Consider the following 27,254-nt stretch of genomic DNA (forward strand, 5'->3'; position numbering starts at 1 on the left):
ACCATATGCCCGTTAATGTGAGAGTAAAGTCGACCACAACAAGAAAGAATCATCGTCTCAATCCAATGACGGCAAATGCATCAAAAGAGTGTATAGCAATCAAGCCAAAATTATGGCAAGAAATCTAGGGAATATCAGACAAAGTCTCCCCTGTAAAATGAGCATAATCTTAATGCAAATCTCAACCATAAACCGCATCAAAGATGCAAAGTGAGAGGACTCAAAATCATAAACCATAGCACTACTCAATGAGTAGAAATGCTAAAATGGCACCACAATTTGCATACAATGGTGATCCGCACTCAACGTACATAAAACGGATTGACCGCGCATAAACAAGCATCGATATGAATACAATCCAAAAAACTGATTAATGTGGAAACAATGCTCTTAAGAGAGCTCCGTGGCACTGAAAAGGGCTCGCCAAAATCCATGTACAATGGCAATCAACCATGCGCCATAACCATATACAAATCCATCCGCAAAGGTCATAAACCGAAGTACAAAATCGATGCCAAAGTGTCCTATAGAAAACCTATGAAAGAAGTTCCACTTGTAGTGCCAATGCCAACAACTGACAACGTTGCCTCGTTCCAAATTAAAAATACGTCAGTCAAATCTATCCGCTTCTTCTTTATTCAAATCCACCAAAAACCTCAAATCTTAGACTCAGCATAAGTTGAAATTGCATCTTCATCGCAGAAGTTATACACTCAACTTTGAGCACCTGTCGTGCTTCCAAAAGTGTATCAAATTCACACACTGCATGAAAACAGAAAATCTAAAATTTTCTGCATATGGTCAATCTGAGCTGAATATCAGTAGAATGGTGAAAAATTTACAAAAAGTTTATTCTGCAAAGTTGTAAACCACGTCGCAACAGAGAGATTTGGTCGGCCAAAATTTTCAGATTTCTAATCTACAAGGAGAATAACGAATTTGAAAACAGAGTTGTTGCGCACACAATTTTTAGGACAGCACCTTCACCTACACACAATCTTCCACACTCTCTTTTGAGCTTCCACAAGAGCATACATCTCTCTCAGATGAGCTCACAAGCTCCCATTTTGTTCTTACAAAGCTTCCAAGCTTGCTTAATCTCGCCACCATTGAGAGTGAGCAAGCTATTGCTAAGAAGCTCTTGACGCTGCCATGCTCCCCGCCATCACCATGCCATGGCTCTCATGTACTCCCAACTCCTTCTACCCAAAAGATTGAAAGGTTACAAGAATTCAGCGAATCAAATTAGTAACTCTTTTCAATTAGGAAATCCCGGTGCGTGAATGCGATGCATGTGCGGAGAGGGAGAAGAGGACAAAGAGAATGAGGGATGTGGGTAGAGCATCTCACCACAATGTGTGAGAGAGCCCCTTATTCTTCTATCTAGTAAAGAATAAAGTGCGTCTAAGTAACGAACGATCGAATGTCTTTGGCATGTTCAACCAGGATAAGAGACACACCACCTTTACCTCAACAAGAAGTAGCTAAGAAGGTTGTTGAAGAATGCGGTTGCAATCTTGGTGACGAGGTTGATTATCTCATGCCTTCAAGGTGCAATAACTCCTCTTGGAGGATTGCGAATATCTTTGAAAAAGAGACCCTACAAAGCTTCAAGAGCGAATTACAACCAATACAAAAGATACAATTATCCTCCGTGTTTTGTTTTTACACGTGATCTGAAAAGGTATGGAGATTGATTTACATCATCTATTGTTGAAAGTAATCAATCCACATCATGTATATCTAAAAGGTTGTAGATGAAGATGACAAGGAATCCAATGAGTGAGCAAAGCTTCCATAATGTTTAATGAGTGGACACGATAAGAATAAGCCCGAGCATCTCATCCACACAGTTTCACAAGCCTACATAAAACTAAAGGTGAAGAGTTCTTCTTTGTGCAACTGGAGTATTTCTATAAGAAAGCGCCTTTTAACACTTTTATAATAAAGTCCCTTTAACACCGGAGGGGATAAAGTCGACAATGGAAGGACACATTTCCTACATTATTATTAACGACGTGATGCATCATCATACACCATATGATGTATCATGATACGGTCTTTTCTTTCTTTATTATGGGCACAAGCATCCCCCATCTTCATCTTTAAAATTTATAAAGTGCAAATTTCCTCAACACATCTTGTTAATGCCAGATTTTATTTGTGTTGCGAGTTTGCAGAGACTGGCAAAAGCCTCAAAGAGGGATGCTACGAAGCCCCCAGAATAAACGATGATATGAGATGAAGATGGCACTCAATGATAATTTCCGCAGTGAAGCAATCAAGGCAAACTAGTTGCAGCAACGTTTATGAAAACAGAGTCCAAATATAAGTCTCGGAAAAACCCTCACAGACACCATGTTCTGCTCTACTTGATCTCGCCGATCACGTTTGCAATCTACCCATTTTCTTACAAAGTAATGGGTATCACTTATTCATGACTTGTTGACCCCTCTGAAATCAGCAGCAAGCAGCGAGAAGAGTTTTGAAGCTCATAGAAAAATAATCCAAAACGGTGAAATGGTGAATCGAGATAACTGAAATTGACACCTTGGTAAAATAAGCTGCCGTTAGTGATGTACAGTGAGCTGGCTAATCATACCTCGGTCCTTTTGTATGGTAATTTCTACAGAGAGCTTGACTACCTTAGCTGCCAGCATAAAATGTTTCAGATTTTGGTATAATCAAGAATTGGTTCTAGAAAGCTAGAGGCATTCTAAAGCACAAAGCAACCCATCCTATGTACACAGCATTTTCACCAGCTGCAAGTGAACTTCCATTGACGAAGGCAAAGAAAGTCGATCAAAATGCAGCTTGTTAAATCCGGAGCACTCCTCTTCTAGCCTTCAAGGTCTACACGAACTTTGTAACAAGCTGAATAGATGTCCAAAAAGCCTTTGAGGCAGCTTGAGCCACAATTGGATTATTATACAAACTGCAAAAGAGAAACAAAAAGCGCTTGTGTGAAACAGACGAGTAGAGGCGGTCAGTGCCTACAACTAATCAACTATGTATATCCGGATGCACATCACCACTCAATGCCTCAACCCACATGCTTAAGATAATGCTATTCACAGGGCTCCACTGACCTCACTGCCGTTGCCCCCCAGGAAGCTGCGGTGTAAAGCAATTTGCTGCCACTCCATAATCTCCTAAGCCTTCCTTTTCTTGAAGCACCTAAAACCTTCTTAAGAGCTGTTCACGAGACATAGATCTTAAGCCGCACAGAAGTACCAAACATGTTTCAAAACACCGTCAATATTTCCTTCAATTCCTTACCAGTCTGCAGCTGTTTGGGAGACAAATCCTGACCAAAAAACATTACCCATTAACTCTCAGTGATGTGAAACTCCGTCTTCAGAAAACTCTGAAAAAGCCACCAGGAAAACTAGAGAGTTACCTTCAGCTGAGGTAGCGAAGAGACATACTTGGCCATGAAACAAGCCATGCCATCAACGATGTCCTCTTGATTGACCACAACATAACTTTCCAGCTTCAGTGAGTTGCGGGAATCCTCAAGATCAGAGCTACTCCAATCCTTCTCGTTGATAAAATCCCAAGAGCTCTGATCATCTGAAGAAGAGAACAGACTATGGATACCACTAATTTACATGCACTCTTAAGACAAGCATTCCTAAAAATGCTCCCTTTGTCTGGATTAAAAGCAAGTGGAAAGAGATCTGACTTGCTGAAAATATACCTTGAGTTTCCTGTGAAATTTTGGCAGGAGCCATATGTATGCTTCCAAGAGTTTCCAGAAAATCCGGCGATGCAATTTTGGCTTCTAACCTGCTGTACAACTACATGTCCCCAAACAATAAGCAGACTATATTGACATGTATAGCCACATAAATCATCCTACAGTTTTCCTGGACAAGCTTAGATGCAGCATGAAAATGCACGCTTGATAAAACTCTTACCATAAAACTGGCATAGTAAATAGACTAACACAATCAACTTACCGTTTCTAACATGCATTATTGTCTATATATAATCTACCATCAGGGAAATTATTTGGGTGCATTGATGTACTCAACGTCAATTGTTGTGTCAAGAATTTTACCATCTTATGGATTCAACTGCAATTATTCTGTGTCTCCCAAGAGTTTACGGAGCGAGTGTTGCGGCTGTGTTGGCCCTTTGTGGGATAGTTGTTTCCAGCCATGTGTGTGCCCGGTGGCTAGCTCTATGAATCTTTATCTTGTCTGGGCTCTACCAGTAACTTTTTCCGAGTGACAGGGTAGGGTTTTAGTCCCGCTAGTTGTACACGAGAGCTAAATTTAAAGAAATACTGCAAGAGGCGCCCAGCTGAGGGACCAATGCATTTGAGTGGGGAGCTTTTCCTCACTATGTCTCGTCTCCTTGTGAAAGCATTATTTTGACATTCGTATTTAAAGAAGTTCTAAAGCATCAAAAGTTCTAAAGGATGACATGAATAGATCAACAATTACCAAGGGTTCCGAAAGCATGAGATGACTAGACAGTTGGTCATTCTAGTCATCAAGAGCAGTGTGCCGTAAACTTCGTTTCACGGGTATGAAGCTCCAAAACCTCAAAACTTGTGAAACATTTTGACAAAACCTATGAAACGGGCAACCTCCTTGAACATTTAAAACCTCTAGCCGTATGGTGTAACTAGCTTGGCCCTTACAAGGCAGTAATTCCACAGCAACACAGACAAAATTGAAAAGCATTTGAAACAAACTATAGTCGTCACTTCTAGATGCTTTGGCCCAAGTCTGGCGCTCCTTTCAACATTTTTTCTAAGTCACAGAGAGTACAACTGCCGAGAAGTCTTTCTGCACCTGTGCAACCATGAACTGATCTAGAAGAGTACCCCCAAGGCTTTAATTTACACACACATACAAAAGCAATTGGCCCAAAAGCTAGGCACCCTCAAAAAGCTCTGCAGCTAAAAAGTCATGCCTCCAAAGCAAAACAGTCAACTCCTTTCGGAACTCGCCAAAAAGCTGCCATGACATCATGTACGCACGACACATCAGCAAGCCCCTCGTTTTGCGCCACTTCCCACGCGGATCTATGCCAAAATTTGGCTTGTGTTTTCTTGCGGCTTGTACGGCTGCCTCATCAAAATGCTCACTTTCTTCAGTTCGGGTGGCCTGGCACTTAGTGACATACCATACCCCCCCCCCCCTTTGAGTTATGGCATCTCTCAAGATTGGTCTTGTCGGTCCCAGTTTCTCCCAAGGACAGGTGTTAGGGAGTGAGGGCTGTTTTGTGGCTGTGCCCGGCCAGTGTGAGGAGGTTTTCTCATGTCGGGATGTGTTTAGCCGTGTTTAGCCTTGGGTTTTGGTTTGGTTTCATGGCCAGCAGGCTCCTGCAAGCTGGGGACATTTTTCCCCAGCCTTGCCAATATTTTCCCATAGCCCTTGAGGGCCTCTGGTGCTCTCTTTCCATATATCCCCCTATTTATGAGGTCGGGCGGCGAGCCCTAAGTGGCTCCATGGGTAGCAACAGGGCAGCTTTGCTAGCGTTTTTGCATCCCATCAAGCGGTGGTCACCAGCACGAAGGCAGCACATCGGCACCTGGGGATCGCCCTTGCCGTTTTCTCTCTCAAGGCAAATGCTTGGAGGCGTCATAATCTTGCAAATGCAGAGCACCTCCATCTTGGTGCAGGCATATGGGAGAAGGAGATCCATGTTCTCTTGGAGGCAAGCTGCACCATAGGGCAGCCCTGATCCAGTTTCTTCTCCCTCCAAATCAGCCTTCTTGCCACGAGAGATTCCGCCAGTGCCTCGCTTTCTCAGGAGGATAAGGCAGCCGATGTGGAGACCGTGTCAATGGTCTCTTGTGCAAGAGCAGATGGCAATAGCAGTCGTAGTTGTGTGCTAGCTGATGTCCTGCCAAGCTGTACGGATTTCCCCTATTTTGTGTTGGTTGCTTTTGGGAGACTAGATGCTTTTGGAACTTGAATGTTCATGTAAATTGCTTTTAGAGGCCAAGGGCCTTTAAATATGACCCATGGGCTCTCGCTCTGGCAGTCTGCCCGCAGGAGATGCAAAGCAGAGCCATGGGAGTTGTAGAGTTGAAGCAATATAAAGAAATACCGAAAGGGGCTGGGGCCAGTGTTCTCTTGAGGTGGAATCCGTCACTCCCCGTCTTGTGTCATGCATCTCTTTCAGTTCAATCATTATTTAAAGTGCTTAAAGTTCTTTTCTGTTGGCACGTGGTGCCTGTTTCCGTGACATGCGGCTTCTTGGTCTTCTTCTTGGGACAATCTTTAATTTGGTGGCCCGTCTAGCCACAACCAAAGCAAGCTCATCAGCAACGACAACAATCCTGGCTTTCTTCTTCTCTCGAGCACCACAAGAGGTGGTGTCAAGAGAAGGTTTCAACGGCGATTTGGACCTTTGTCAGAACCGGGACCGCTGTCCTCACCGATTTGGTGATCAGAATTTCTTTTCTTCACATAATTCGCTCCATTTACAAATAAAACGTTTTGGCCTTTGCCATAGCATCCTCGACATCAATCGAGGCTTAGGCCCAACGGTAATCTTCGTGCAGTCCCAACAGATACATACATATGCACAACATGTGGAGAATCCACCTTCCAAAAGGTGAGTGCATCCTTGAAAGCCGTGGTATACTCGTCAAAGGACAGAGTTTTCATCGAAAGACTTTGTAGCGTAGCATAGGCTTTTAGAGGATCCATTTTTGCGAAATACTTCTTAAATTTGACGCAAAGATCAGCCACGTCATAGTCTTCTCTGTCATATCACGCCACCAAGTAAGAGCCTGACTCCGCAAATAGAGAGGAATCGTCTAACTCCTCCGTTCATCATGCTCTTCACGGAGATCAAAGTACGTGGTCCACTGATTAAACCAATTATTTACGGTCAATTCCGTACACTTCTTCTCTTTCCCTCAGAAATTGGTAGTCTTGTAAAGAATTGTCGCACTGGGCAACCCTTTGAACGCCCAAAAACAGCAATTTGCATCCGCAGTAGCTAAAGATGGGTGTCGCTCTCAGAAGGAGCCGTATTTTCAAGAGCGAAACAGGGGTATTAAACTCTTGCACGGCTCCTTCGAGAGAGTACAAACGAATGTTTATCTGACCATTTGCATTTTCCACACCGGATATGCGCTCATCGAGGCTCTGGAAAGTACTTCTAGTCCATATATGTAGAGCATGTGTAAGTGGAATCTGAGTTCTACCTGACACGTCTTCACGTTGTGCACCCGAGCTGGAGGAATCCAAGAGGAAACTCAATGGAAAACTGGAATTTTCATGTGAAAATACGGCTCCTTTGCACTTTTCCCTCACAAAGAGTTGAACTCTCGGAAGCTCTCCGCGTCGGCGTGAGCGTTCGGAGGTGTACACGTGATGATGCAAGCACGTGAGTGCGAGCAGATGGGAGAGAGGAGACTCAGGAGATTCAATTCTGAGCTCTCTCTAAGTTTTTCAAGGCTCTCTTAAGTGACTTTTTAATGACTGCAGCTTTCATGCCTTCTAGGTGCTTGGCATAGAAACAGGAAACGGCATTTCCAACATGCTGAAACACTGAAACAGGCACACAAGCCAAGGTGAAATGTTGCAACGCATTGAAACGGGCAGCGTTCAATTCTAGAAAGAAGGCGATTTTTTTTCCAGCGGCATGCACTAAGCATTCAAAACGCTTGGCTGAAGTTTAATTTGGAGGCTTTAAAATATGTGCCACGTGGCAATTTGCTCATCATTAAAATGCAGCGTAAAAAATATGCTCTATCTACAGGCATCACGTGGCCTCTCTCTCTTCTCTAACACACACTAACGCTGAGACTACTTGTGGCTGCTCTCTCTCTCTCTCTCTCTCACACACACACACACACAATGAAGAACCACACACAACTAAATCTGCAATGGATAATTTGAATAAGTAGATTGCAATCTCTCTCTCTCTCTCTCTCTCTCTCTCTCTCTCTCTCTCATTAGCTCTATGAAGTATGGCATGTCGTTTCTAGACCAGTTTCCGTTTCCCAATACACCAGGGCCCACGTTTCCGTTGCCTAGTTGTTAGCTGTTTCAGTTTCCACTGTTGTTTCCGGGTAACTATGGTCCTTGGCCATATTAAAATAAAGGGGCAGCCCTGTAAAAAAATCAATGCCAGGAGAGAAAATCGATAGCATAGAAAGTGCTAAGGCAAGTCGTTTGTAGAACGATGCATGGAGAGGGAGAGGAATTGCTCGTGCCGTTTTAACTTTTCTTCCAATGACGACCCGCAAACTCCTTCCTACGTGGACGCCTCGCTTTCCACACTGGCACCGACACTCTGCAACAACGCTCCATTTGTGCAATCTAAAGCAAATACCTCTCTAGCGATAGAGAGAGAGAGGGACCCTTGGAGGGGGGTTTGGGACCACATCCAGTGTTAATCTTCTTCTCTCTCTATCACTCACTGGACCTTCACTCACAATATCATTCTCTCCACTATCTAGTCTATTGCACATCTATCTCATGAAGTAAAAAGAACTCTCTCATGAAGCCAAAGGAACCTTGAGTACGCACTGAGCACTCACCATACTTCCGCTGCACGTTGCATACCCACCCACCACGACCTATCAACCATGACCACGAAGGACTACAAAACGGGAAAAAAAAAACAGAAAAACATGCAAACAACAGGCATGCAAGCACAACACACCAACCCGCATGCAAACATGAAAATCATGCACCAAACAACTAAACAACTCACCACACAAAAGCTAGCACTACACAAAAAGAGAAAAACCACAAAGAGCAAAGCATACATGTTGGCAACAAACAAGGCAATTAAAGAACTCAACTTGAGTAAAAAATAAGCGGAAAGAACAAGAAATGGCTGGGTGTTCGAAGAGAGTCTCTCTCTCTCTCTCTCTCTCTCTCTCTCACACACACACACACACAAAAGGAGGATAGTGAAAGAGTGGTATTGAGATCATCTGTTCCCCCTTTCTAACAAACAAATATTTGTCTTAACCTCTATAAGGGAACCTTACCACACTAGAAATTCTGGAGATCCCACATCTTTGCAACTCAAATGAAAGCACTCAGCAGAATCTTTTGTGTATACAAACGCAAAGCTTACCTGATCATCATCCATATGTTTATTGACAGATCTCTTGCGAGCAAACATACGGAGGTCTTGGAGAGCCTGCTCATAGAGGTCAAGCACAGCACAGAAGCGTTCCCGATCATCGAACTCTTCTTGTTGCCCACCTACTGCAAGCTCTGCACATCCTGCCACAGCTTCCTCTTCCGCTTCATTTCGCCGAGAGCCAGAGATTGCAGTCTCCGACATGGCTGAAGCTTGTTACGGCACAGAAATGGGCGTTCTTCTACTTTCTTGCTCTTGATCAGGGACCACTCCTGCAGAATTCGACGACCTCACGACCTCTAGAGGGAGAGGCCATGATCCCCTCCGTTTTTGGCTTAAAGAATAGAATGTCCTTTTAACTTTTTCACGCAGGAGAATCTATTAAGGTTATTTTAATGGGAAAATTGCCAAAATACCCCTCAAATTTCAAAAATTCTCAAAATATCCTTGTGTCTATATAGGTTAGATAGCTCAAGATTATCTAATCTTTGTTCCTTTTGGACAATTGAGATCGTTTCAGAGTGTTTAGCATGTAATTTGTCACAAATTACCTCGCAATAAATGCAATTATTCATCTATACATAACCAACTCAAATTCTAGTTCTAGCATCTTGTATTGATAGACAATAAGTCTTCTTATGAAAAGCATTTTGGAAATGTATGACAAAATATTGGGGGTATTTTGGGAATTTCACAAATTAAAGGGGTATTTTGGTGATTTTTCCTATTATAGTTTACGAGACGACGGGCCTCCCCGACAATAGGGGGCATGATTTTGTGCTTTGATATCATTTAGCACCCATTCTGGTACATCTTGAAACCTATGGGTCTCTATAAAGTAAAATCGTTGCATACTTTACAAGATACTCCCCCCCCCCCCCAAAAAAAAAAAAAAACATAAAAAATATGCTCACGGCCTTGCAATGCTCGCACTCGTTGTGAGTTCCCATCAACAACCAGCAACATCCCTCCGGTGCATGGCCAACTCTCTCTCTCTCTCTCTCTCTCTCTCTCTCTCTCTCTCTCTCTCCCCCCATGAACACCACCCTCGCGCATGAACACCGCACCAACCATGCGATCCTCACTTTCAAGACCAAGGCGGATCGAATCAAATTCCTTGAGCAATCGAGGCTTCTCAAATACACCACACTTTGGTTTGCAGAGGACCTTACGCCCGCCCAACTTAAACAGAAGAAGTAGAACTCTAGAAGGTATGTGAAGCGCGGATAGTAGGAAAATGGGCAATTTATCAGGGAGGTAAAGCCATTGTCCAGGAGTTTTGCCTCCAAAACCGGCTACCCTCTCACCTGCACCTCCTTAGGTTTCATTGGACCTTCATTCCTTAATTGAGATGTTTTTACTCTTTGTTGGACCCTCAGTCCTTAATTGAGATGTTTTTACTCTTTGTTGGACCCTCAGTCCTTATTTGAGATGTTTTTACTCTTGTTGGACCCTCAGTTCTTAGCTGAGATGTATGAACTGATTTTTTTTTGTTTTTCAGTCCCATAGGTCATATCTAACCTCCGTGGGAAATAATTCATTCTCTCTCTCTCTCTCTCTCTCTCTCTCTCTCTCTCTCTCTCTCTCTCTCTCTCTCTCTCTCTCTCTCTCTCTCCCGTCCTTGTCTCTGTCACAAGCAAGGAACGCGATGGTTGTGACCAAATTCTGCATGGCATACCCTCCGTATGCACCGCCTCATGCAAAGTGCAGTTCGGCGCTGATCTTCAATTAGTTTAGTGATCTTAAATTCATTTTAAACGATTTTGTTATACAACAAGGTCCAAGGATCTCCCAGAATGTGTGACACCTACTACCAATAACTCTCAACTTATTGTGAGAAATCTCTCAAGATTTCTCCTCAGCAAAGTCTCTAGAGCTCTCTAGAGTTCCCTCCCTTTCAGCAAAAGGGCATGTTGGTATCGAACCTGCATACAACAGAGATCCACCTTTCCAGAGCTGCTGTACACCATAAGAGTAGTCGTGCTAATTTGCAGACAAGCCCGCACATCAACTTTTAATTAAAAAAAAATCAGCCCCCTTGGTCATGCACTTCACCTCCTCCACCTCTTGCTTTGTCCCCTCCTTTTGAAAGGACAGGGGAACTAAACATGCTCATCACCACCCAGCCATGCCCTATATAGGCCCTTGGCCTTCTAAATATAGGGACCCCCTTGACTGCATGTCCGTCCTGGCCCTTTGCCCTAGCCCTTGGCCCGGACTGGTCCTACCCTTGTCCTGACGTTACTCCCCCCTTGGAGAAGCGTTTTCATCCGTGAAAACACAAGTGATGGTATCTTCATAATAACACTAATGTTTTCTATCGTAACATCGCACATGGATCCAACGTTTCATTTGAGCGGAACCCGGTTTAGTAGGAGGTTCAATGAAACCAAGAGTAACATCTTGATTTTCTGCATTGTTGTCCATTTGTAACCATCTTATGGTACCGGTTCCTATTCAAACGTAGTGGGTAGACTCCATTTAGAACACTCATGAGCATGGTAAACGAGTTTATCACAACACAGGTGTACCAAAAAGAGTACCTCTTGTCACTTTCCATGAAAGTAACTTGCTGACATAACTCATCAGCCAATTTTAAGGCCTTGACTTGGTCCCAATTTTCATCATCAGTAAACAACCCCACCCTAACGAGTGTTCAAGGTTGAGAACCTGAGTTATACATGAAAAGACTACCTAGTCGCAACATGCATTAACTGATAGTAAGTAAACTCCAAAAAGAGCAATAAATGCGTATGAATTTGATTGCTTGGTGCTAATCTACGCACTTTGCGTATCCTCTAGCCCAAGATTACACTTTGTAATATGTCAATCCCCTTGGATACTTACAGTACTGAGGTGTGTTTTCCCCACGGTTTACAGACAGTCGTCCCAGATGACTGTTAAACGGAGAATCACAGTAGTGTATAAGATTGGTGAGGAATCAACAATGTCCGAAATAACCATCGTGGTTAACTTGAAAAAATCCACAAACACCCAAACCGAGCCATGACCTCTATTGGTGATTAGTAGACCCAAAAGTAATCTCATAGAGATAGTGCACATAGAGTGCAAAATGCTTCATGAGCAACAACTTAAGGAATATGCATGCCGTTCCAAATCAGCCTTTGCTAAACACTAGGGCCCATAACACCTAGTGTGCATGCATTTAGCAAAAACAGATCCAAACCTGTATATCAATGGTGATCCTTGCCTTCAACTTGTGGCAAATGTGATGCACCTAGCACACATTAAAGAGGATTGTAAATAGTTCTGAAAAGAAAGTAAATACTTTCAGTTGCAATCTTTTGCAAGCCTTGCTGAGATGTTTGAACCATAAGAGAAGGTGAAACAGTTATCACGTCTAGGTACAAACAATGAAACTTTTTCATTGGCTATATATATAAACAACCATATGGTGTTTAGAAGTACTTGTACCTTAACAAGTCATTCTAAGTATCCGACAATTTGTTGGCCACGAAATTGCTCCTGATACGTCGTGCTAAAAATGGTCTAGAAAACAGATGTGACCAGCACCTAGGGGCTTTGTCATGACATTGTCATGACACATAATTGAGTAATGGCGCCCGTGTCAGCCTAGAGACTCATATTCTCCACATGTGGAATATGTCTCATGTAAGGATGTGTAAAAAAATAACATCCTTCAAGTACAAGATGTACTTGTGTGTGGAGGTAACACTAAACACTCTGCGACAAGAGTGAAAGGGACCCTCATTCATTGCTCCACACTCGCTAAACCGAACTCCTTGAGTTCCTAGACCATGTTGTATCCCATGTGACAACATATGCCAAATTGAACCCTACAAGTAGGTTCGTAACAGCATAAAGCAGAAAGATAGATTGGACACTTGGCCCAAAATACTTTGTGCCGACATGCCCTTGGCATGCTCTGTAACATTCAAGCGTACTTATACGTCTTGAAAAACCAAGCAAAGCATACTAAAAATGGAATAACATCAAATCAATAGGTGCGTACCTGAAGATTTGAACGTAATGTACACTTACCTGTATTCAAATGGAGAGGAGCACGTCCCCTACCTAAAAAAACAAACGGTATTGAGCCAGAAACCCGGGGTGTTTCCCTTACAAACCAAGCCCTTGGATGAGATAACTGCTCAACTAGCAGATAACGATAACCAACATAGTTAACCGTGTACAGATTGAGTGGAATCAACTTGAAAAGTGTGTTCGGCTGCTACCGCGTGGTAGATTGCGGAATTCTTTCCTTGAAAGTATAACTGGGAGAGATCAACTGTGATCCTCAATGCAGATCAAACTGTGATCGTTAATGCTTATGGGGTGATGTAGCAAGCACCTGTCGGGTCTTACCCCAAAACAGTATGTCCATAGACACTCCTTAGTGCTATAGAGAGAGCAAGAGACCCACACAAGTGAACTACCGATCTCTTATGGACAGCCATGCTGTCACAAATGATTGCTGCTTCTATACTCCGTGGTAGAGAGCAACTGGTTTGAGTTTAAGATTATCAGAAACTCAACTTGAGTGTCGCACTGAAAACATGTAGTGCAAAAATGACACCCTAAACATCTGTAATGACAAGACTCTTGCTTGTCCATTAACATCGATGTGTACTCCCCTGGGTAGATCTGTTCGAGCTGGAGAAAAATCTCCAAGGAATACCAACTGTTGGGTCTTACCCGAGATCTGACTCACCAGCAAAACATCTCTCTCTTCCCTTAAAGAGAGAGAGAGAAAGAGAGAGAGAGAAGAAGATCATGTTGGGCTGAGGAACTTTCCTTAAGGTTGTAGAGTGTGTACCCAAGCTATGTGTCCTGACGCATCTTATGCTTGACTTGCAGCTTATCGTATAAGCAGTCCACAATTTTCTAGTATGACTCTCTCATTGAGAGAGGGAATAGAAAAACATAAAACTCATTCCAACCCACCTACCTTGTAGGGGTCATGATTGTATGAGGATGACTTGGCATTGGCACTTTGCCTGGGAATCAAGTCCAAATTTTTGGTTCTTTTTAGTGCGGTTGTTGACAACAACCAAGAAACACATTAAACAATCCATCACTTAGTCTGTCCTTGACAGAGTTGCGAGTGTGATAGCGGAAGCGTAATCCATGAAGCGGTGGAATTCATGCCACCTGGTTAGCATGCCATGCATGCAAAATTGTAAGCCCTTGGCTACTATAACGGCCTCAAGCATGAGAGCCAAAACCAGAAGTGCCTTACAGAGTCTGCCTTGGTAGCGATGCATCATAACGTGTTGTTGCCACACATAAAATGGGAGCGAATTGCAATAGTAACAGTTCCCCAAACTGGTGTGCCAATGCCCTTGATGCCAAGTCAATGGGCAGTATCGTGGCACACGTGAGAAGCCTTGCATCATGTGAATTTGTCAAAGCACTTTGCTTTACATGACAGACAACGTGTTCCAATGACAACATGAAAAACAAACAAATTTAAAATTAGACTAACCTGGTTCTCCTGCTGTAACCAGTCATCCTGAAATTTTGATGGAGAAGAACTCGTTCTATAACGGCTCATAGCCTAGTCTGCTGCACGAGAGAGAGTTGTTGCATGTATATATATACGTCCCTTGTATCATATACATCCATTTGGCAGGTAATGAAAGAACCTGCAAGCAGATTACCCAATTCCTCGCAAGTTTGTATGCTCATAGCATATGCCAAACGTGGGGAGTCTCAATGCAAGATGCCTAACTTGAAGCCTTGCTTTACAGAAATTGAAGCCTTGCTGATAGCCAACTGAGGCGGTTGTTGACATGCAGAGAGCATGACAAAAAGAATCAACCTTGTAGAGGAATTTCAACTGAAATGATCTAAGACTGTGTGACAAGCGTCCTTTGGCAACGGCTAGAAACAGTGACAAGGAGTCGGCCATGTTGAACAACGTGCCTCCTGCATCAAGTCAAGCAGTAGGATGTGCTAATCTCCTTGAGATTACAAAACATGGAAAATTGGCAAAAACGAATCGACCTTGTCGAACACTTTTAGCTAAATGACCATGTCAAATATCTCCGCATCTCGAGAATTATAAAAAAGTATGCATAATTGATGTATTCTCTGCTAATTTCTAGAAAAGGTGATAGTAGGCGGTCATACCGAGCAACTGGGCACCGTACATCAGGTCGATCAGCAAGCCGGGTCAATCTCCTTGAGATTCCAGAACAATGACAACTTGCTATGCTTTTGCATCAACCCGACCCAGCTTCTGTGGTCAAACCCGTATAAGTTATCACACATACTCCATGCATGATACACTTTCTAGTCTTACCGGCCATGTTTGTTCGTGTACATGGTTGACCTTGGCAAGCGATATGCGAGGGCGTAAACATTGAAAGCACTTTGCTTAGTCCCAAAAAACTTGTAGAATAGAGGCAACAATTTCTTGCCATGCCAAGAGTACGAAGAGATCTGCAAGATTTCATGAATGCAGAATGTAAAGCACAAATGTGAACTTGCCTACCGATTCTTATAGCCCGCTTCGAGCGGTGGAACGAAGTCATCATAATCCAGACTCCGCTGAATTCAAAAAACAAAATCTGCAAACCGCTACCACAGATACCGGTAACTTGGTTCGGCCTCGAACGAGAACTCCTTGAATCGCTCCCTCTTCCTGCTTATGCGTTCGGTGTGGACGTTAATTGCAGATCTGCTAGAGATCAGGTCCGTCTTGCCCCCAATGTAACTGGTGCCCTGGCAACCACGTTCGAAATTGTCGAAGCTGGTAAAACCTTGTTGACCGGAACCGTGGGCCAAAGCCCTTAATTGGGGGCTGCCCAAAATTAGGGCAAATTTACTGTTTTTAAAAAATAAAAATAAACTGTTAGCTTCCATGGTGGCTGCCGCTACAGCGCAGGGGGAAACTTTCAAACGCAGGGGGCGATGGGTTCCTCCCCAGGGCTTGGGAGTGTGTCAAAAAATGATCGCAATGGCATGGCGCTCCTGTTTGGAGCTAGCGCCAGTCGATTCTCTGAAGTTGCCGAAGGCGGACCCGGTATACAAGGGACGGTGCCCGCGCGGCCCTCTTCTTCATCGTCCTCCATGCAAGCGGCCTTCAAGAGGCCTTTCCCGTCATGCAAGCTTGGATGCAACCTCTTGGACCCTCGTGGGTCATGCCCCCCTCCTTGACGAAAGCCATGCTCCCCTCCTTGGCGAAAGCCATGCTCCGCCATGCCAAGGTCCACGAACGAGAGAGGGAGAGAAAAATCCGAGAGAGAGGGAGAGAGAGAAGAAAACCATGCTTTATCCTTGTCATGGCTCCACCCTCCTTCCTCCTCTCCACCTTGCTTTGATACAAGTGAAAGGACATGGGAACTGAACATGCTCATCACCACCAAGACATGCCCTATATAGGCCCTTGGCCTTCTAAATATAGGGACCCCCTTGACTGCATGTCCGTCCTGGCCCTTGGCCCGGACTGGTCCTACCCTTGTCCTGACACCTTTGCCTCTTGCTTGCCCCCCCCCCCCCCCCCTCTTTCCTCCTTCATCTTTGTTCTCTTTCACTGCCGCTATTGATTTTCTTTTTTTGAAATGGTTGGCACATACTAGCACACCCATTTTATTTTCCTATTTTATCCCAAACAAGGATTTGCAAAGATTCACTCTTGTTTGGGAAGTTGTTGAAACTGGAAGATCCTTTGTTGGAATGATGTTGAAACTAGAACTGGTTTATTAGAGCAAATCTTTGTAGATCCCCTGTTTGGGATGAAATAGGAAAACGGAATGGGTGCCAGATGGCGGGCAATGAGGTGACAGACACAAGCAGGTAGGGTGTGTGTGTGTCAAGTGGCACGCAAGCCTCGTCTGTATAGACAACGGGGTCATAGAGAAGGGATCAAGGGTCATAGAGAAATCAACCGTCCATTTTTCTTTTAATGTGCTGAAATTTAATAGGAATTTTGGGGGCGCACTCAGAAAGTGATGGGAAGAAATCGTGTGCATCCTTCTGTGCACTTAGAAATTTAGCGCATCGAGAATATACTGCAAATACTTGTTGCGTTGCTGCCGAGATTACTGTGGAGGCGTCATGCTATCCTCATCATTTATGGGCCACAAGTGTTGTGCCATAGCCAAGCCCCATGCAGTGTTGAACTCCGCAGGCAACGCATTATGCCGCATGCACAGGCCGTATGGATTAGGGTTATGCGTCCTCAGTTTGGAGTGCATAAGCGCAAGAAAACACAAGGTTTAGGGTCTGTATTTCATCGACAGGAGAGCTGAAGTACTTCAAAGGTGTGTTGAGGTTACACTTGTGTGCACCAGTTTCAACACAGAGGAATATTGCCGAGATTACACAGCTTCGGTGAGTAGCAAAAAGAATAGAAATAGATGTGATCATGGGGTTTTTTAACAAGATCTTGATGGGGCTTATGTAGATTGAATTTCCTTGATTGTGAGCTTTAAGACATTCCGCGTCGACAGAGCCTAAAGTGAAGTTCTTCTACGATAATACAATGAGTAATGAGGTATGTGCATGAGCTCATATTCTCATAAATTGTCGCACAATGTCATTGTGAATCGCATTAGATATGGAGATTTGGGGCTTTTGAAGAACTTAATAGGAATTAGTAAAATTCAATATTTTTTTCGGTTTATTGTCAGGAATTGTCTCCATTCATTGAGGTTGTGGGGCAAACGGAGAAGTGATCCGTGAGTGTCATGCATCACAAATATGTATTGACCAAAAGGTACCATACGAAAGACGATATGTGCTCATTAGACTTCTAAAGAATTTGCAGAAATCACTAATGTCCACGTTCCAGAGCATCGTACAAGGCGACCTAACCCTAGTGAAAGACCACTACGACCAGTGTCTCCTAGATCTAAACGCCAATGCATAACAAGGTTTGGGGATGTTGCATATAAAGTTAGGGTGGTTTCATAAAGACCTACAAGAGTGAGCAACTAAAGAGTGGAAAGAGGCATGGATTAAAGCACAAAAGATTGCATGGGAAGCAGACATGCCGAGTAGGGTAGCAAAGATAGAGGGAAAAATTAAGGCATATACAAACCAGTGTTTTTTTTTTGGACACAGACCTTGAAATATTACTCAAGTTTTTGGCAAGAAAATGAATGTAAATTTATGAATATGGCGAGCAAAATATTTTAAAATTAAATTTATCATTTTTTTCAAAAAAATAATTTAGACCTTTATTGGTCATTTTTTTCAATATCACATGTAAGGATAAAAGGAGCATCTCTTACAATTTTTTATATAATAGAAAGAAGTGACTTAAGTAGTGCCACCTAGACTTTTCAAATAACTATCAATGTCACAACACATTTTACATGTACTAGGGTTTTGCTAGGAGACAACATCTTGTTGAGTAGGGTAAGGTCTTTGAAATCTAGATAAAAACTAAATGAGGAAGTGTGAAGATCTCAGGCCTCTTACATATAATCAAGTTAATCATGCATAGGTTAATCATAGAAAAATTAGGAGAGTGAAAATAAAAGTAATAATCATGATAGGAGCCCATTAAAATTCCATGTAACAAAATCTTACAACCACATGTAGGCTCTAATATTTTGGGTCCCATGTCATAATGTGATGAGTTTCATCAAACCTACTTGGCCCTCAATCTCCCCTACCATCAAGTTCTTCAGTGGGCCTATCTTTGGCAACTAGCTACCCCAAAATACAAAACCTTATAGCAAAGTCTGGCGAAAAACATCTTAAGGTCTACACCAATGAGAGCAAAAAAAAACTAGCATTCATTTTAACGAAGGTGTCGTAAGGAAATTACTTTTCTCTTGCAATCTTCTTGAGTTGCGCTTGAGTCGGGGTTAGATGCCCATGTTATTGATGATGTTTTAGATCTTAAGGCTTCAACAAAGACGATGACCTTTTTGCATTGTGAGAAGAAGAACTCTATGCTTAAGTAACATAATGTTTTTTGCTCTTTTGACTTATCAAACTGCTACTTCATAGATGGATGGAAAATGTATTACGCCAGATGTTCTCTCAGCTGTGTCGTGGGTTGATAGCATGACGTGGTACCCATTTGTATCAGAGCGTACTATAGGAGACCATGTGCTCGATAATTTCTTTGGGACCCCAGATTTAGGAAGTCATATCTGTATCTTCTTCCCCATTTTGGAGGGGTATGGTTATTTCACTTTTATGTAATACGCAATAAATAGTAGTATTAAAACTTCCAAGTCCAAATTTGTGTTCTTTATCTCACTGGGTCTTGTGGCATTTTACAATGCCCATGTGATACACATACCTGCTCTTTCTCGACGACGTTCATCTTTGGTACTCTCTGACTCACTTTCGATTGTCAACTTGGAGAGACTGTTACCACATGTGTCTAGGTATGCATTGATTTTACTCCAAACATAATGTTTAAGACCTTTGCTAACTTTAAATTAAGCGAATGCTTGTGCTTGAAGGGTACTAAACCATTTTAGTACACATTGTTCAAACCTACAAGTGAAAGAAGAGCCAACAGATCCCCGGGAAGCTTCCAAAATCATCATTGAAAGGTTGATAGATTTAGTGCCGTTTTATTTTGCATTGTGTACTGACATTTTTGTTGGTGATTTATACATATGTTTGTTTTCTACATTGTCCTCAACATCCCAATTCAATAGATTGTGGTTATTATGCAATGAATGCAATGAGATTGTTGATTAAGATCATAATCAAAGACAAAAATCCTCAAGTCAATCTAGTAATTGCATGTCTTAACTAAATCATTGTTTATTATGTGTACTTTATAGCGATAATGCTTCAAATGCATGTGTTCTTTTGTAGTTGAAAAAGAATTGGTTTGAGCATGAAGAGGTCGATTTTTCCAGAAAGAAGCTTAAGGACTAGTTGCACAAGCAGTTGGGTGAGGTCACACTTGGATAGGCTAGGATTGTTGTGTCCACCTTTTTGGAATATAGATCGAATTGTGATCACCATTTTTGTATCGAAGGCTGAATTTGGATATAATTGGCACTTTGTATCAATGTTAACGTCAAAGAACTTCCCTATCTCTAGATTTTGGAGCCTTTTGTGTTGTACTCAGTATGAGTTGAAAGTTTATATTTGTATGTCAGTGAAGTGGAATGAAAGTTGTACACGTAGAATATGGAAACATTGTTCGATTGATTGTCTATATCTTTTATGTACATTGTGATATGTTATTTTAAGCTCTATGTACAGAAAGTAATCTCGACACAGCATGTAAAAGCTACTTTTGTAACAAAGCTGCAAAATTTGAGCTCTGATTAAAGTGATCTCGTCGTGTTTTACCAAAAGTACTTGCATCAAAGTAGATTTAAGCTGTGAAAAAATGTAATCTCAGCATGGTTGCCTTATTTTAATGTACACAGTCTCAACGTGGCTATCTAATTTTGTGCTCTATGTAATCTCAGCATGGTTATCGAGTTGCGTTTTACTGAATTTACTTACATGAAAGTAGTTTTTAGCAAAAATGTAATCTCGGCATGGTTACCTTTTGTGTGCTCTATATATTGAGTCTCAACATGGTTATCTGATTTTTTGCCCTATGTAATCTCAGCATGGTTATCGAGTCGCATTTTACCGAAACTACTTGGTGCAAAGTAGTTTTTAGTTGTGTAAAAATATAATCTCAGCATGCTTACCTTATTTTTTTCTTTGTGTATAGAGTCTCATCATGGTTTTCTTTTTTTTTTGCTCTATGTAATCTCAACATGGTTATCGAGTCGCGTTTTACCGAAATTACTTGCATAAAAGTAGCTTTTAGCTGTGTGAAAATGTAATACCAGCATGATAATCTTATTTTTTGCTCTATGTACAGAATCTCAGCATGGTAGTCTTGTTTTTTTCTCTATGTAATCTCAACATGGTTGTCGAGTCGCGTTTTACAAAAATTACTTGCATAAAGTAGTTTTTAGCTGTGTGAAAATGTAATCTCAACATGGTTATCTTTTTTTTTTCTCTATGTATAGAGTCTCAGCATGGTTATCTTTTTTTCCTCTATGTAATCTCAGCATGGTTATCGAGTCGTGTTTTACCAAAATTACTTGCATGAAAGTAGTTTTTAGCTTTTAGTTGTGTAAAAATGTAATCTCAGATTGAGAGACCCTTTGTGTCTTTGAAATGTTTCTTGAAATCAGTCGTGCACCCACACTCTTGTCCCTTGAGTTGAAGAGCTATTAATGGTTGATTACAACAATGAGGTTGCCTTGTGCTTTGGCTTTTTTTGGTTTGTTGAAAGGTTCTCGATGAGAGATCTCATGGCACCCCGTTGCAAAAACCATGTCTCTTCTTTGGAAAAAAAGTTATCAGGTCAAATTTTTTAATTCTCTGAAAAAATCAATCTCTACACAGAGTGCTGAGATTAGATGTTGAGAGATTTTAGGTCTCTGGAGAAAAAAGTAATTTATACACAGTGTGCTGAGAAATTTAAGCCTCTGGAAATAAAGTAATCTCAACACACTGTGTTGAGATTACTTTTCAGGCAAAGAGCCCAAAGAGCCCAAAATTTATGCCCTTTGGAAATAAAGTAATCTCGATACACTGTGTCGAGATTACTTTTCAGGCAAAGAGCCCAAAATTTATGCCCTTTGGAAATAAAGTAATCTCGATACACTGTGTCGAGATTACTTTTTTGGCAAAGCCCAAAATTTATGCCCTTTGGAAATAAAGTAATATCGACACACTATGTTGAGATTACTTTTTTGGTAGAGCCCAAACTTTATGCTCGCTAGAAATAAAGTAATCTTGACACACTGTGTGGATATAATTTTTTTGGTAGAGAGCCCAAAATTTCTGCTCTTTGGAAATAAACCAATCTTTGCACACTATGTAGAGATTACTTTTATGGCAGAGAGCCCAAATGTTTTTCTCTCTAGAAATAAAGTAATCTCGGCACACTGTGTCAAGATTACTCTTTTGGTAGAGAGCAAATTTTTTTGAGGGATTACTTCACAGGGCATGGATAAGTTGTTGCAAAAATACTTCACAAGGCATAAAAAATGCTTCAAAATAGAACAAAACAAAACAAAAAGATATGTGAAATATAGGTTTGTCATAGATACTTCATTACATGGGCTGATTGACTGAAGGCATACAAAAGTAGCATTTTGACTTTAGATGCGTTGATGCCTAGCAATTGTTCCCCGTTTTCACGAGTAAGTGTAAAGCCAAATCGCCCAAAATTAGCTATCATGCAAACCTGCACCTTTTAGAATTGAATCTAAACCTTCAATGTGAAAATTGCTTTAACGATCATGAAAGATAAAAATACCTATTTCTTGCTTTCATTGAAAAAATCTCAAAAGAGTACCGCCAATGCAACTTCCAAACTTTGAATCACCCACAAGTGCATGCAAGAGATCCAAGCTGGATCAATTAATCCGAGCATCCAACAAGGTATACTTAATACATTGCCATAGGCGCTCCACCAAGTTTGTCACAAGAAGCTCTTGAAATCTGTCACCCTCAAACTCTGTTTCTCTTGCACAATGCATTAAGTTTGACAAAGTTGTATAAACATCGTCCCTTCTCTCCTTTGGAACCTATGTCTCAAAACAAAATGCATATAATGTGGTCACTTGTTCTATTAGATCAAATAGTTACAATTAAGTAGCTTAGCAATATAATATCTGAGGTAGGAGATTCTCTACCCATGTCTTGGTATGGAACCAACAAAGTAGAACTCGACTTGCAACTTGGTACTTAGCGCCATTGGCATCAATACTCCAACTATGCAATCTTCATCCACGACCTTTAGTATATCCTCTAGCTCTTGTTGTGACTTTATCAATTACAATAGCAAATGAACGAAAGTGGTCCATGCTCTCAAAGACTACATTTAGAGTCAACTCTAAATCAATGACGTCATGATGACAACCTGGATTGTCATACACAACATGAACCAAATTGGTAGGCCAACACCTTATTGGTTTGGCAACACTGTAGCATACAATGGAAGACCATATATGTTTGTCTTAAGCGTGCTATCAATAGTCCATGAGCTATTTGTAGAGAAACTCTTGGCCAATTTGCAGCATCCACTCGTCTTGAATGATCAAGATGAAAGGCTTGTCTTTGTCGTTAGCTGCTTTTGGATTGTATGCTTGGCAATAAGCCACTTGCATTAAAAAAAAGTATTTTAGAAGAAAATAATCTTAATTAATCTTTGTAACTTATGACAAAGTTATGACCTTGTTGTTTTTGCACAATTTCATAGCCTCCATGTACATAGAAACCCAATCATCATTTGATATGCAACGTATATCAGATTGCTCAGTTAGCGGGTATCCTATATATAATGCAACTTATTTGAAAAACCAGATAAGGTGCTACCTGGATAATGCATTTGATAAGAGAAGATACTGATTTTGTAAGGTATCATAAAGAACCTGTAGATCATACATTCAAGAAGAGAGGCTCGCTCGATGTATTCCTTTTGGCAATGAAATCTGTGCAACATATTGAGCATTCCCAACATCAAAGAGGTCATTCATGGAACACTCAATTACGAATGGATGGACGGGAAAGTGATACCTATCACTTCTTGAACACCTGGGACATGACCACTGTGAGTAGAGTTTAGATAAATCGAGACATCATTACTCCCATCTGCAGTTACCACTTGTGTTTTAAAGGGACAACCACATTTCTTTGATATCCTTGTTCTCCTCCCCCCCCCCCCCCCCCCCTCAGTCAAGGCATGCCTCCTCGATGACATATGTAATCAATCATATTTTTTTATGTTTTGTACTTTTTGGAAGAGCAGGCCATCATTAGCCTTGTCTTGTGCTCAATCATGATGGTCTTTAGGTGCCTCTCTACATCGGATATGTGGAGGCTCTTTATTCAGGTCCATTTTTTGATGCCATGATCATGTATGAGAAGGGTTATTTGTGTTGCTACATTCACAAGCGTGTATACACTCTTTGACATACATGGCAGGTATACCATGCTTTTGAATATCAATGCACCACTTGACTTGATTGAATCTAGGGTTTTATTAATTCCTTAGTGTTTTGATTCTTCAACAATGTGGGCAACTTCAACAATATTCTCCCAATCTTCAACACATGAAACTCTCGCCGTTATCGCATCTCTCAAATATAAACAAAGTTTTTCATCCTCCTCATGTCCAATATGAAGCTCATCCTTCATCTTGCACCGCTTCTTTAAATCCAACATGCCTCTAGAGTCATAGGTTTTGAGAGTCTCCAATGTTGTCACCAAGCCACTTTGGAGCACTCTTATCATGTAATTATATATCTCTCTATCAAAGAAAAAACATGTTTTGGAAATATAGAGATTTGGACCCGGAAATACCTAACCATGTGATCATCAAGAGGCCCATCTTCACCAAGAACAACACCTTCTTCATGAAGTACTTCAAAGTCCTTATCAATGCTTTGGCTACTAGCATTGCTTGACTCTTAAGAACTCTTCAACCTCTAGATCATGATCCACATTTTCTTGGTCCCAATCCATCATATGGTGTTGAATGAGAGTGATTGGATGAGACAACACACTTGGTTTTGTGTGTGTGTGTGTGTGTGTGTGTGTGTGTGTGTGTGTGTGAGAGAGAGAGAGAGAGAGAGAGAGAGAGAGAGAGAGAGAGAGAGAGAGAGATTTCCCTTGCTTGTGTTGAGATTACAAACAATGTGTCGAAACTACTAGATTATTCTTAGAGGAGAATATTTTATCTGAATCCAAGGTCTTGAGCTTGATCTAGACTGCTACACGGGTATTGGTTTTAGTGGTTGGGCTTTAGAGGAGGTGGAATCTTTGTGGAATCTACAAAGATTCCACCTAATAGAAATTGGAAATAGATTTGTGAATTTGGGTGAAAAGTTAATGTGGGCGACGCTCACCCCTCGATTCTCTATGACTTGACCCTGGGACCTTGCCCTTGGAAACCTTGTGATCGATCTAGCAACTCCATCTTCAAGGGTTTCTTATATATATGGGAGCCTACTTGGCATCATAAATGCGAGATATAGTAAATTTGGGTGGATTGGGAAATTCACAAATTCAAGGCCATGATTGTATATACGGAGTGCTAAGTTTATGGCTCGAATTTTGCCTGTGGCTCCCAAAATTACAACTGCCCTTGATGCCCTCCCCCCCCCCCCCCCCCCCCCCCCCCCCCCCACACACACACACACACACACAGAGGAAGAAAGAGAGGATTTTAACGTCGTAGGAAACTATCCCAAGAGGCCTTAAAGATCTCTCTGACATGGAAAGTTGAACTCAAGACCTGTTATGAGAGTGAGAGAGAGAGAGAGAGAGAGAGAGAGAGAAAGAAAGAGAGATGGCATGCCCATTATTTATATGTTAAGATGTATCCTATCAATCTCTCCATCTCTCCGACATGGAGAGTTGAACTCAAGACCTATTATATGAGAGTGAGAGAGAGAGAGAGAGATGGCATGCCCATTATTTATTTGTCAAGATGTATCCTATCAATCTATTTTACACCAAGAAGTTATATTCTCTTCAACAAGAAGAGCTGAACTCAAGATTTGTTACGAGAGAGAGAGAGAGAGAGAGAGAGAGAGAGAGAGAGAGAGAGAGAGAGAGAGAGAGAGAGAGAGATGGCATGCCCATTCTTTATATGTCAAGATGTATCCTATCAGTCTCTTTCATACCAAGAAGTTATATTCTCTCCTTCTAATACTTCTATACATTGTATTAAAGAGCTTGAGAAATTGTTGAGAGCTCAACACTTCCACGTGTCCCACATTGGCTCTCACTTCAAAAAAAAAAAGCTATCAAAACATTTGAAATGCAAATTGAAAGGTAAGATTGCCAGAAATGAAAAGCCTTCTGACAATGGAAAGTCAAAAGATAAAAGCAAAACGGTTTTTCGAGAGATTTTTTAACACATGATTGCAAATGCATTGATAAGCCGCTCACATGGGGCCAAAATTTTGGCATTCTTTCTAGGGCAATGCCACTTATAGAGTTTAAAGTCTAGAGGAAAGGATATCTTTTTGTGATGTTCTCAAGAGGTATGCTAGTCGTGAAGGTGCGACTGCATTGAAGTTTAGAAACGCATGGCTCGCAGATTCCACTCAATGCACTCATTTGCAAGGTCAATTTCAAATTGGACGTGTGTAGCGAGTTGCAACTATCCTTACCAAGTTATCGTTGCACATATGTTAGAGCTTGAGAAGAGCTCCTCAATTGTCCTCATGTATGGTAGTCCAAGGTGAAGGTTATGCTAGAGCTTGAGAAGAGCTCCTCAACGTCCTCATGTCCAGTAGTCCAAGGTACAGGTTATGTTAGAGTTTGAGAAGAGCTCCTCAATATCCTCACGTCCAATAGTCCAAGTTGCAGGTTGTTTAGAGCCTGAGAAGAGCTCCTCAATGTCCTCATGTCTAGTAGTCCAAGGTGCAGGTTATGTTAGAGCTTGAGAAGAGCTCTTGGCAATGTCCTCATGTTCAGTAATCCAGGTGTAGGTTAGGTTCGAGCTTGAGAAGAGCTCCTCAATGTCCTCATGTCCATTAGTCCAAGGTGCAGGTTATGTCGGTCCCTATCTGCCTGACGCACTCCTCCCTCCCAAGTGTGTGTTTGCTCTTACTTTTCCTCCATTTTGTCATTGGTTGCCACACATTACCAATCAAAGGCTCCCCCACCAAACTCGATAGCATTTCAAGCAAACACAAAATGTCAGATTCTTTAAGGAGGAGCACCCTTCTTTGAAGAAAGAGTACACTTTTCAAACTGCAAAGATTGTAATGGGATTGATTAATAGTTATTTATTGCAGTTGACAAGTGGAAAAGCACAAATGATTTATGAGCTCTTTGCTAGTTTATGGATAATTTTTTTATGGAAAACCCTTTATGAGCAAGGATCATTTTATGTCCATGTGGATATTGTAATCACTTTTGAGCATTAACAGAAATCTATAATTGAATACGTGCAAGAAGGAAATGTTCACTCTTGCCCACAAGGGGGTGCCATGTGTCATTCTTCTCTCCTCTCCTCTTCTCTCTTGTATGCATGCTTAGCATCCGGTCTAGGAGGTGTGCATGTCGCTCTCTCTTTTGCTCTCAGTTCCATTTCACCCTCTCTACTCATGTGCGATGATGGCTATCTTTGTATCTATAAATTTCAATGTATATGTGTGTACTTTCATTCATTGTAAATAGTTTGTGCATGTTTTGTAGGATGCCACACTCCCAGCTGTTAAAGTGGTATCAGAGCT

The 27,254-nt window shown here is 41.6% G+C and overlaps 1 protein-coding gene across 1 annotated transcript; it reads right to left on the reverse strand.

Annotated features, from left to right (window-relative positions):
* Positions 1-2,714: 2,714 nt before the first annotated feature.
* LOC147461793 (uncharacterized) lies at positions 2,715-9,412 on the reverse strand. The gene is made up of 6 exons (XM_086509248.1): positions 9,067-9,412; positions 3,701-3,800; positions 3,401-3,573; positions 3,280-3,307; positions 3,090-3,195; positions 2,715-2,935 (listed from the first exon to the last, which is right to left on the reverse strand). The coding sequence occupies exons 1-6, from the start codon at positions 9,277-9,279 to the stop codon at positions 2,854-2,856; spliced, it is 702 nt and encodes a 233-aa protein (XP_086365374.1). The 5' UTR covers positions 9,280-9,412; the 3' UTR covers positions 2,715-2,853.
* Positions 9,413-27,254: the final 17,842 nt, after the last annotated feature.

The sequence above is a fragment of the Adiantum capillus-veneris genome, chromosome 3 (genome assembly GCF_014529385.1).
Source record: "Adiantum capillus-veneris isolate H3 chromosome 3, ASM1452938v2, whole genome shotgun sequence".
NCBI classification, from domain to species: domain Eukaryota; kingdom Viridiplantae; phylum Streptophyta; class Polypodiopsida; order Polypodiales; family Pteridaceae; genus Adiantum; species Adiantum capillus-veneris.